Source organism: Tachypleus tridentatus, chromosome 6 (genome assembly GCF_004210375.1).
Source record: "Tachypleus tridentatus isolate NWPU-2018 chromosome 6, ASM421037v1, whole genome shotgun sequence".
Taxonomy (NCBI): Eukaryota; Metazoa; Arthropoda; class Merostomata; order Xiphosura; family Limulidae; genus Tachypleus; species Tachypleus tridentatus.
The window spans coordinates 4742339-4755369 of record NC_134830.1 but is presented as its reverse complement, the minus strand read 5'-3'; the positions used below and the strand labels follow the sequence as shown (position 1 = coordinate 4755369).

The 13031-nt window shown below is 37.1% G+C and overlaps 1 protein-coding gene across 3 annotated transcripts in view; it reads left to right on the top strand.

Annotated features, from left to right (window-relative positions):
- The first annotated feature begins 277 nt into the window (after nt 1-277).
- The window catches only part of LOC143251866 (UBX domain-containing protein 1-B-like), a 29596-nt gene continuing 16842 nt past the window's right edge, over nt 278-13031 (top strand). The window contains exons 1-4 of one of the 3 annotated variants that reach the window (XM_076503163.1): nt 278-377; nt 910-963; nt 4090-4166; nt 5410-5593. In XM_076503163.1, coding sequence (XP_076359278.1) covers nt 956-963; nt 4090-4166; nt 5410-5593 — 269 coding nt within the window. In that variant the 5' untranslated portion in view covers nt 278-377; nt 910-955. Of the gene's footprint in view, nt 378-909; nt 964-1263; nt 1283-4089; nt 4167-5409; nt 5594-13031 lie in introns of those variants that run through there. The other 2 variants (XM_076503165.1, XM_076503164.1) reach the window with 2 other exon arrangements.

Genomic DNA, 13031 nt, shown 5'->3' with positions numbered 1-13031 from the left:
GGAAATTAAACTGGTAATTTTATATGATTCTGCGATCGGTTGGGTCCAAAAGAGAAGTTATACAAACTTTGTAATGCTATAGACTTTAATCGAAGTTGAATTGTATTTTAACTTTTGTCATGTGTGTGTGTGTTTTCACAGCAAAGCCACATCGAGCTATCTGTTGAGTTCACATTAAGTGTCATAATGTCTGTTAAATTGAATTATAATTTCAAGGTATTAATACCAAAGATAGGCAAGGTAAAGGAGAACTTAGCGACACCTGGTACACCGAGGTCACTGTGTAATTACTTCTAATCATAAATACACACTCTGTTGGTAGTACAGCTACAAACTAATTACTGATATGTATTTAATGTACAGTTAACTGAATTCAGGTACAGTATGTTTATAGATAATTTTTTTTCATTAGTCACCTTTCAAGAGACAGTGTTTTTTAAAATAGAATATTAGGTGATTGAATGGGTGGTACTCTGTACATTGCAAAACACCGATTTTGTATGGAGAGTTTTTTTACTTCTGTTTGTTCATTGTAATATTTTAAAGTACTGAAAATATAATATTGTTACATGCTTCACTTGGGTTCCTACAATGCTGAAAACTTGCCTGTGGGTAGTTACAATTGGAAGGATTTGGGATGTTATCTACTCACCTGGGTTTCTTCCTCCAACTTAATCAGTTTTTTATCAACCAATTACTTATTTCACCAGTAAATATGATATTTTTAACAATTTTATTATGTAAAATTTTACAAGATTTTGTAATATATTTTATCACCTAGGTATGGTTGATGGTATTTTTATTATAATTTGTCTATTCACGTAAGTGATTTAAGATAATTGCTTGTGTGTGTAAATCACATATCTATGAAACATTACTTACATAACGTTCTAATTCTTTCTCCTTTAGAGAAAAAGCACTGGTTTTGACTGGAAACCAAGGTGTTGAGGTTGCCATGGAATGGTAATCCAGTTATAATTTTTAGATAATTTGTATTACATTTTAAAGTTTTTATGTAACTGTTGTACATATATTAGTCTTAAACCTAAATTTATTAAACAATATTAATATTACGCACACTAGAGATATGGATATTGTAAATTTAACATACCCATTAAAATCATAATTGTCTTCTATCAAAAAATTTAGCAACAGTGATGGACTAAAATGACCTACCAAGTAATTAATTCAATATCTTTCTTAAAAGGTGATACTGGTCACCCATCCTACTAGACTTCGGGTCCATTTTACACCTGCAGATAGTTCTGTAGTTATATAACATGTATGTATGTTTTATAGTAAAATGCTTTATGTGCAGTTTGAAAGACATTCCTTCTTTGTAAATATGATTACTGTTTTAAAGAAATGAGGTTAAACATGACATTGACAGGTCATTTAATAAGGTTAAACATGACATTGACAGGTTATTTAATGAGGTTAAACATGACATTGACAGGTCATTTAATGAGGTTAAACATGACATTGACAGGTCATTTAATGAGGTTAACCATGACATTGACAGGTCATTTAATGAGGTTAAACATGACATTGACAGGTCATTTAATACATGGAGCACCATATCTAGTTCTAGGTGCCGTTAACAGTACTTACTTGTCAAATGAAAATCCACCCTAAGAACTTCTAACTTTGGGCGTACAATAATTCAAGAATTAATTAATAATTGTGCTGATAAGTAAAATTCATTTTCTAATGAAACTATTATCAAGTTCTGAGTTTTGCTGTGAAAATAATCATCAGATAATAAGCTCTATATTTTAAAGTGTTCATTAAATTATTCTTATATTTGAAAAGTGTAAAACTGTCAGTATAACCCTGAACAATTACAATGATATACTGGTAAAAAAATCAAACAAACTAAAATGTGTGTGTGTGGCTTTAGTATCTCGGCAGTTATCCAGTATATTTCACCTCAGGACTTAATCTTTGGAAATCTAAGCCCTTACATTTAAAAAATAAAAATCACAATTTTTTTCAAACCAATTTAATCAGTTTCCTAAATCCATTAGTTTATGATTTTAAAATAATTATTTAAGATAAAATAATCCAAATGAACATTTGTCACCTTGGTTCACATATAAGAGCATTTACAGCTAAGCCTCATCCAGTTCTTCAAGCATTTCCACCAAGATGATCAGTTTGAGGAAGCAACAAGTGAAAAACAGTTTAATAGACTGTGTTCTGCAAAGAGTAGAGATGGATGTAAGAGTTAGAGACTGTATTCAAAAAATTAAAACCTAAGATTAATGTCAACTGCTCTTGACATGTTATAATTACCCACACTAACACCTGGACACTGAATCTAAAGAAACAGTAAAGTGTAAAAGTTTCGATAGAAACTTAACAAAACCTTAAACTTGAAGTAATTAAACTATGAAAACAAAATTCAAAGTAGTAACATGCATCGTGTTGTCTGATAAATCATTCTACCATTTGGCATTTCTAAGAGAGAGAGAAAAGAGATTTTTGTCTCAGAAAAATTTTGTATACAATAATCAAAATATTTATAACTATTAAGCCTAATTTATCCATCTAATACCAAATCAAACTTGCATTTCTTAACTGGCTCATCATTCAACTGTACATGTATTTATATTTTCTACCTGTTTGGATCAGTGTAATGAGATGTGCAGTTTTTAACACTGACTTTGGTCCTCAAATGTGGGTAAATGTTTTCAAGCATCAATTATCTTTCAGTATTAGAGTCCTTTACTTCTTCTTGTTTTAACATAAAAATTGTAAACTGAATGAAACTAAAACCTTTTTTATTTATTTTGTGGTTGAAAATATTTTAATTAAAAATTATTGATGTACTTAACACTTGAACATTTATCAAAATGGTTAAAAATTGGGTTTGAAATGAATGAAAACATATTTCAATCTGTTTACAGTGTGAAGTGATAGGGAAACAGAAAACATTCCTCTCAGTACTTTCTATGAATAATATAAGTGTTGGTGATGGAAAGCTTCTGGGACTAATGCCTTCCATTTGGTGAAACTTTGACTATCTTGATTTATAATTAGTCCAAACTATAATAGTCTGGTAAAAATATTGGTACTTCTGCTTTGTTATCGTGTTGTGTTAAAAGAAAATGTTAATATTTTGGAAAGGATACAGTGTTTAAAAATAAAATGAATATAGAAAAATACCAGTCAAGACTTTGGAATAAACAAATTAGGCTTAGTAACAATTTATTAGGAGTTTTAGTGAAAGGTTCAGTTTTAAAGGCATGAAGTCATGGGAATTGAAAAAGTTAAGTCTTGAAAGTTGCAAAACTTTGCCACAATAGATATCTTTACATGTCGGTGTTTTACAGTATCACATTAATAAACAAATATATTTAGTGAAACTTGAACTTTATTAGTTTAATAATTGTGTGTGTATATATATATCTGTATGGGTGTGAAATATTTTTTTGCCCAGAGGTGAAATTGAAAATAGAATCTGTGATGTAGAGTTCTAGTGCATCATTCTTTGGTTGACTGTTGTGGACTACAGTTTTGTCTGTTAAAGGCTCACAGCACAGTTTGGGTGAGCAAACCAAATAAATACCATCGAGCTTCTTATAATGGTGAAGTAAAATGGATTCAACACTCCTCCCAAAAAAATATTGGGTTAATTGTTTATTGTGTTTTGAAAATACAATAAAAGCATATATTTTTTTATATGAGAAAAGAAAAATTCTGTGCTAACAGTGTTTAACAAATCAAAGTAGAACCAGTTCAATACATGTACATTGAGAACATGATTATAAAATGAAATACCAGAGATATCTTCCTCTCACATTCAGATTAACTTCAAAATTCAGATGGTAAAAATTGAGGATCGTTATTAAAGCAGGTTCATTCTCATTTCATTATGATTTGAACCTTTAACTTGAAAAATTATTTGGTTCTTTGCCAGAACTAAAACTATTCATTATTCATGATAATTTCCTAACCAGTCTTATAAATCAAACTCCCCTGTGTTGTGATCCATCCACAATGTTCAACTTTTTTTTATATTAATAATATCCCAATTTATCCACATATCCATATACTATATATGTAATTGTTTTTGTATGTTTCTAGGCTCTTGGCTCACAGTGATGAGGTTGGTATTGATGAACCTATGGATCAAGACAACTCGAAAAATCAGGAAGTAGAAGGTGATATAGAATTACCTGTTGGTTGAAGATAAGTTGCATAAATTTAAAAAAAAAAAATCAGAATTATCCACTCATTTAATTTTATTATAATATTTAATTATCCATTTTCTGAACAGAAAACATGTTTTGTCACCATTACAAAAATAATTTGAAAACAGTTAATTTTAATTCAGTTACTAGGCCTAATATTAGGCTTACATATCCAATAAAACATTTTAAATTAGCATTTCACCACAGTGCTTGTTTATCATTTGAAATAATGATGCAGAATTTATTGAAGAACTTTATGTGAGTTGTCGTGATAGCGTTTGAACAGTGAGAAACCTTTTAGCTGGTTAATAAAGTTAGAGGTAATATGTAAGGGAAGTTTAACATTTTATTGTTATTGGTGTATTTGCCTTGTAGAAGCCTGGGATTATATTTATCATAAGATGTTAGTATTAGGTCTGTTGCATTTTTAAATGCTGTATTCTTAATCTAGGAACTAACCTTGGGGATTTTCAAGAATTATGAGAGTGTATAATAATACATTTTAACTACACTGTATTTTATGAGAGTGTATAATAATACATTTTAACTACACTGTATTTTATGAGAGTGCATAATAATACATTTTAACTACACTGTATTTTATGAGAATGCATAATAATACATTTTAACTACACTGTATTTTGTGAGAGTGTATAATAATACATTTTAACTACACTGTATTTTGTGAGAGTGTATAATAATACATTTTAACTACACTGTATTTTGTGAGAGTGTATAGTAATACATTTTAACTACACTGTATTTGTCATATCCATTACTGATGACATTTTTTCACTTTCTCCAACTCTCTTTAAGCTGTAAGGGTGTAAAAAAAAAAAGTTGAAACTAATGGCTGAAGGAATAGTTAGTTTGAAAAAACTACATGACATGCAAGCTGTGTCTAAAATCCTAGCCTTCAGTTTTAATAATGGTTTACTTGCAATAGACAAAATACATGTGGAATTTAACAGACTGTATCTGGCATGCTGTTTTTAGAATACTAGTGTAAAATCAAACTAAGAAGTTTTGGACTTCTTTTAAATAAATATATACGAACAACTGAATTCCAGCAGAGGTTAACATGGAGTTTATTGTCTGCTTCAAGGCAGAAACAGTGAAAGAATAAGTTTAAAAAGTTTTATTATTTTCCTTTGGACAACTAATGTAAATATGTGTAATTACTCCTTTTGTCAATGATAATTGTTCTCTCTAGTGGTCAGCCAAGAAAATGACACAAACCCATCTTTACCACAAGAAATGAACAAGCCCGAACAAAGTGAAATATCTGATGTGAAACAAGAATCGCAAAACTTGGACACGGAAGAAACTAAAACTGACAATGAGATAGGAGAAGAAATCAGTGATGGGTGTCAGGCAAAATCCCTTCAGTGTGATGAGTGAGTTTATTTAAAACAGCATTTATAAAGTTGTTCTGATAACTTTAAAACTGTTATTGAGAAACCTTCACACTGTTGATGGGTGCTCTCTTTAAAATGCTTCAAAAACTTGGACATTTTATTTTGGTAGTTTTATTTGTCTTTGTTTAGTACTCTACTGGTCACTTATATTGTATAATATCCATATTTTCCATCACTATTTATTCTGTTTGAAAATGAATGTTAAATATTATTACCACAATGAATTACATTCTTTTTTTCTTTGCACAACCCGCTATACACAGAGTCCAATGTTTGGCATGATAGATATTGGGGGTCTGTGTCTTGTTGCAGCAAAGTTTTGTTTATACTTTGGGGCTATGGGTGTGATATAAGATTGATAGTTATATTCTACTATTTGATTAGAGTTACAAAGAGTTGTTGTTGTTGTGTTTGTGATTATTTACTTTATCAGTTTGAGATTAGTGACAGCTAGCATGCAAATATCCAAATTTAATAAATGTTATCCACTGTTCATATACACTAAACAGTGTAATAATAATTTATTAAAAATGGCACCAGGCTTCTATTGATGATGGGGGTGGAATACTGTTCAAATTCTGTGAATGTTTATATTTGTGTAATGCCTAATTTATGAACAATACTAGTGAAGGCTGTATAGTTGTCTTGTGAGTCTGGTGTTGTTTTTAATGAAGGTTGCCTAGTGAGTCTGGTGTTGTTTTTAATGAAGGTTGCCTAGTGAGTCTGGTGTTGTTTTTAATGAAGGCTGTCTAGTGGTGTTGTTTTAATGAAGGTTGTCTAGTGAGTCTGGTGTCGCTTTTAATGAAGGCTGCCCAGTGACCTGGTGTCGCTTTTAATGAAGGTTGCCCAGTGACCTGGTGTCGCTTTTAATGAAGGCTGCCCAGTGACCTGGTGTCGCTTTTAATGAAGGTTGCCCAGTGACCTGGTGTCGCTTTTAATGAAGGCTGCCCAGTGACCTGGTGTCGCTTTTAATGAAGGCTGCCCAGTGACCTGGTGTCGCTTTTTAATGAAGGCTGCCCAGTGACTCTGGTGTCGCTTTTAATGAAGGCTGCCCAGTGACCTGGTGTCGCTTTTAATGAAGGCTGCCCAGTGAGTCTGGTGTCGCTTTTAATGAAGGCTGCCTAGTGTATCTGGTGGTGTTGTTTTAATGAAGGTTGCCTAGTGTATCTGGTGGTGTTGTCTAGTGAGTCCCCTGTGTGGATTCCTGCACGTGAGTGAGGGACCTCCCAGGAAGGTTCTGTTCTATCTGATTACCCTCTGGGATCTAAACATCCATCCACTGTTTGTCGCGCATGCACCCGTGAAGGGGAGGAGAGGATCCTGGTGGTTGAGGGGTCCAACCCTAACACACCACTTTGGCCTCAAGTCCTGTGACGGGTGGCCTTTGGGTGGCCCCCCCTCAATCGGCTGGTCCACTTGGGCTAGAGTCAACCAAGTACCAGTGTTGGAAGTTCTCAACGGTGTTGTGGACATTGTGCCTGATGTTGGTGTTTGGGTATAGTGCTCACTTAAACCCTGGCATTGCTGCCTGTCCTTGCATGACTTTGTAGTGCCCCTTTAGGGCTCCATGGTGGGTGGGGTCAGTGGGTACCAAATTTTTCTTCTTCCTATGGATCCTCCAAAAAATTTAAATAAAATTGTAAAAAACAGTCAATGGGTGTTTACCACGCCTTGAATACTCAGAACAGCAATCTTCAACATCAGTAACACACGCACTCATTTTCTTATATTACATTCTCTTCGAAAACCTTAGGGCAAATGTCCCCTTTTTATTCAAAAGGGACTAGAGGGACTTGCTGGCTCTCCAAAGTCAGTAAAGAAACTTCGATCTGGTGACATATTGCTTGAAACATCCACATCCCAACACAGTGAACTCCTCTTGAATTCAAAGGCAATTGGGGATATACCTATTGAGGTTACACCCCATGCTACCTTGAATTCTTCACGAGGAGTTATTGTTGAAAGGGATTTGAAGATCGCTCCCCAGTCAGAGATTCTCGCTGGTCTCTCCACTCAGGAGTTTCTGCAGTGAGGCGCATCTCCACTGCAAAGATGGAGTTACACTGCCAACAAATACCCTCGCTTTAACATTTACTTCACCACGCACCTGCCACCATCAAGGCAGGTTATCTCACTTGCAAGGTTCGCCATACATTCCAAACCCTCTTCGACGCTTCCAATGTCAGAGATTCGCCACTCAAAGACATCTTGTCGGGTTCCCTGACATGTGCTCGCTAGGAGGCAAGGACCATGATGCCTATGACTGTGACATGAACCCACATTGCGTAAACTGCAATGGTTCTCACCCCTCTTACTTTCATTCTTGCCCAAAATGGTTGGAGGAAAAAGAGGTGCAGCGTTTGAAAACGACACATAATATTAGTTATCCTGAGGCTTGGAAATTGCTGTCCACAACTCCATCTCGACATATGCTGCTGCACTTCATTCCACAACTACAGTGGGAGTGCAGACAGATCTCTCTGTGCCTCCAAGAGAATTGTTTTCAAAACAAATGAAAAGCCTTTTGATCTCCATGGTTAAAAAGGTTGATGAATCGACTTCCACACCCATCTCTGTTCCTCCCATACCTTCCAACAAACCTCAAGATCCACGCCCTTCAGTTTCAAATACAGGCATTTCTTCTGATGCATCTTTTCTCCCACCACAAGAGACAAAACAATTATTCGCTCAAGCCCCTCAGTCACTGGATTCCCCTTCCACATAACAAAACCTGCCCACCCGACCCAGAGCAGGATCCATGGAGGTTGATAGACCTCCTCCCACTAAAGACAGTAAAGAAAAAAGACGCGGGTCATAAACCAAGGGTTCTCCAGCCACTTCACCTACCCGCTTCTTAAAATGGCCACCTTGATACAATGGAACTGTCGAGGTTTACGCTCTAATCTGATGATATCAAAACGCTGATTGCTTCCTACCATCCTGTTTGTCTTTCTTTACAAGAAACATTTCTCAAAACTGCTGATACTGTCTCCATTCGCAGTTTTCTCTGTACAGAAATGACAGGTTGTGTGATGGTTGAGTACATGGAGGGTGGCACTGTTGGTTGATCAACACGCGCCCACCCTGTCTTTGTCACTCAACACACCTTTGGAGGCTGTAGCCATCCGTGTTTCCTTGGCTCATACCATCACTGTTTGTTTTCTGTACCTGTCCCCTGGAGAGACATATGATGAATCAGATCTTGATGCTCGTTGAACAGTTGCCATCTCCATTTCTAATCCTAGGGATTTTAATGGACATCATCCCTCTGGGGAAGTGCTATTATTGATGGGAGGAGCGCATCTGTAGAGCAGATGCTCTCTGATCACAATCTTTCTCTTTTCAATACTGGTTCTTCCACTTACTTTCATGCACCTAGTCAGTCCTTTACCACTATTGATCTCTCAGTTTGCTCCCCTTCATTATTCTCCCATTTTTCATGGAGGGTTGACAGTAATCCACTAGGCAGTGATCATTTTCCGATCCTTTTGAGAGAGACTGGCCGTTGTCGATGCCACCCTACCCGGTGCCCCGTGGAAGCTGGATCAGGCAGATTGGTCCACTTTCACTGCTCTCACAGAACTTGATCCTGCCATCGTAAATCAGCCATCAATAGACGACTGTGAAGCAGCGGTAACTGACTGTATTACACATGCAGCTGCTCAGTGTATTCCTAAAACCTCGACACGTTTTCCATGATATCCTCGTCCGTGGTGGAATCCTACTTGCCTCTTAGCACAGAAGGCTCAAAAGCGGGCCTGGGATACTTTTATGCAGATATCCCACACTTTCAAACCAGGTTGCTTTCCAACGGGCCCGTGCACATGCTAGGTGGGTAAGACGCCAAAGGCAGAAGGAATCTTGGATTAAGTTCACAACCAGCATATCTTCTACCACCAGTTCCAAGATCATATGGGACAGGATTCAAAGGTTAATGGGCACAACAATTCTGTCCCCCTCTCGATCTTACTCTCTGATGGTCAGGAGGTGACTGATGTTTGGAACATCGCTAACACTCTAGGTGAAAGCTTTTGCCGGGTATCTAGCACTTCTGCTTGTTCCTCCACCTTCCTGGCCATCAAGACTCGGGCAGAGCGATCACCTCTTTCCTTCGAACTGACTGTTTCTTTGACTATCATTGTCCCTTTACCCTGATGGAACTAAAAATGGCCCTTCATCGGTCTGCCAGTACGTCTGTTGGACCTGATGATATTCATTATGACATGCTGCACCATCTATCTCCTGCTTCTCTTGATGTCCTTCTGATTGTTTTCAACCGATCTGGCAGGAGAATGTTTTTCCTGATGCCTGGTGCCAGGCTATTATTTTACCTTTCTAAGCCAGGGAAAGATCCCAAGATTCCTTCAAACTACCGTCAAATTGCTTTGACGAGTTGTCTCTGTAAGACATTAGAAAGGATGGTTAATGCTCGTCTTGTTTGGTTCCTTGAATCAAACAACCTCCTCTCGCCCACCCAGTGTGGGTTCTGTCGACAGCACTCCACCACAGACCACCTAATTGCCTTGAAACATCTATCAGAGAAGCCTTTCTCAACCACACTTAAAGCAGCTTCGGGTCAAATGCACAAGAGCACTAAACATCCTCCGTGTTCTCTCTTCTACCAGTTGGGGGGCAGATCACTGTTCAGTGTTAAAGGTATATCGTGCTCTTATTAGATCGAAACTCGATTATGGATAAATGGTCTATGGCTCTGCCAGAACCTCGCCTTAAAGATGCTGGACCCCATTCATCACCAAGGACTTGACTCTGCACTGGGGCTTTCCTGCACTCTCCAGTTCAAAGTATATACATTGAATCTCATGAACCTTCTCTACACCTTCGCCGCTTGCAACTATCTTTACAATATACTTTGAAACTTCATTCCTTACCAAAGCATCCCACCTGGAAATGTGTTTTCCTTCCTCGGTGGGCAGTACTTTTCAGAACAGACGATCTGTCATTGTCCGCTTGGCCTTCGTGATCCAGGGGCAATTGGATGAATTGGGTCTGTCCTTGATAACATTGCAGATTCCACAGGTCAGCCCATCCCACCATGGCTTATTACAGCCCCCAAATGTGACCTTTCTTTCAGTCACCTAAAAAGGCAGATACTCCAGATTGGAAGTATCGCCTTTTATTCAATGAATATCTTTCAAACAATCATTCAGTTCCCATTTATACAGATTGTTCCAAATCAGGTAATTCAGTGGGCTCTGCTATGGTTTGCTATGGGTCAGTAGTTGCGCCTAGAATCCCTTCTACAGCTTCTGTGTTCACTGCTGAACTGTATGCCATATTTCTTGCCCTGGATCATATTGCAGCTGAGCAGTACTCCAACTGCACTATTTATACTGATTCGCTTAGTTCTATACTTGCCTTGGAATCGCTACACGCTAGCTCACATCCTATTCTCGCTGATATTCAAACCGACTGGCCCATTTCTTATTAGCAGCTACTTCAATCCAGTTTTTCTGGATACCAGGCCATGTTGGTATTTGCGGAAACGAGCTTGCAGACATGGCAGCTAATTATGTCTGCTTCAACACCATTACTCCTATGCCTATTTCGTATATGGACTATGGTGTTGTCTTCAAGGCTCGGCTCCGTGCCAGCTGGCAGTCCACTTGGAGTGAGCAACGCGACAACAAACTTTTTCAAATCAAACCCAAAATTGGACTTTGGCCATCTAGCTTCCGTAAAGTTCGAAGGAGGAAGTTGTTCTCACTAGGCTACGATTGGTCACAGTTTTTAACTCATCATTTTCTTTTATCTGGAACTGATGCACCAATGTGTAGTTTGTGTAACACTCAAATCACTATCAGCCACGTTTTACTTTCTTGCCTTCATTACAATTCTCAACGATGGCAATATTTTAAACATATTTTTTCCCAGGGTCAATCTGTAACATTGGACAGAGTTATTGGTGCTGGTGACTCTGTCCACCTTGATAATGTTTTTAATTTTTTAATGGCCATTAATCTTTTTAATCTCATTTAAGTGTTGCATATTTATTTATTACACCTTTTTAATTGTGGTTCCTTTTTTACAATTTTAATCTCTCTCATTCAATTTGACATTGGACAATGGCCATAACATTAAATAACTCGACACCAGGACTGGAAAGGCCAACTTCAGGTGACTAACGCTACTGTTTGAGCTATCCGTTTGAACTACTTGTTAGTCATCCTGGCGAGTTGTTATTATACTTTTGCTGCATATCATTTCACACTTTTACTACTTTACTTTTTAGTACTGGCCATATTGACTCATAACCCGGAACCAGGACTGGAAAGACCAACTTCAGGTGACTGACGGTGGTTTTTATACTTACCTGTTAGTCTTCCTGGTGGGTTATGATCATTACCATTCTGCTACAGGTAGTCCTTTACAACTTTGTTGACTGGATGTCAACATTGGTTTTTACGCCAATTTCTGTTTTAATTGCCGTTTTGCTTTTATCTTCAATTACTTTTACAAATTTTACTCCATTTACTTGACTTTTATCTTTTTACTGGACATTTGGCTACTCATTATTACGATTTTGCTTATATGTCTTTTAAAACTTCTATTATTTTACATTTTGATACTGGTTGCTATGACACATAACCCGGAACCAGGACTGGAAAGGCCAACTTCAGGTGACTGACGGTGGTTCTTGAACTTACCTGTTAGTCTTCCTGGCGGGTTATGATCATTACCTTTTTGCTAGAGTAAATACCTTACAACTTCTTATACTCTGCCTTCTATCTTAACATTGTAGACCAGGTGTCAACATTGGTTTTATACTTTTTTGTTTTACCTTCATTTCCATTTATGTCTATTACTACATTTATTTATTTTCTTTTATTTATTTTTTTTATATTTTTACCGAATGTCTGGTGCAGATAGCCTCGCTGCTTTGTGCCATAAAACACTAAATCAATCAATCAATCAAGTCTAGTGAGTCTGTTGGTGTTTTTAATGAAGGTTGTCTTGCGAGTCTGGTGGTGTTGTCTTTAATGAAGGTTGTCTTGCGAGTCTGTTGGTGTTGTCTTTAATGAAGGTTGTCTTGCGAGTCTGTTGGTGTTGTCTTTAATGAAGGTTGTCTTGCTAGTCTGGCAGTGTTGTCTTTAATGAAGGTTGTATTGCGAGTCTGGTGGTGTTGTCTTTAATGAAGGTTGTCTTGCGAGTCTGGTGGTGTTGTCTTTAATGAAGGTTGTCTTATGAGTCTGGTGGTGTTGTCTTTAATGAAGGTTGTCTTGCAGTCTGGTGGTGTTGTCTTTAATGAAGGTTGTCTCATGCAGTCTGGTGGTGTCGCCTTTAATGAAGGTTGTCTAGCTTGAGTCTGGTGGTGTTGTCTTTAATGAAGGTTGTCTAGTTTAGTCTGGCAGTGTTGTCTTTAATGAAGGTTGTCTCTGCAGTCTGGCAGTGTTGTCTT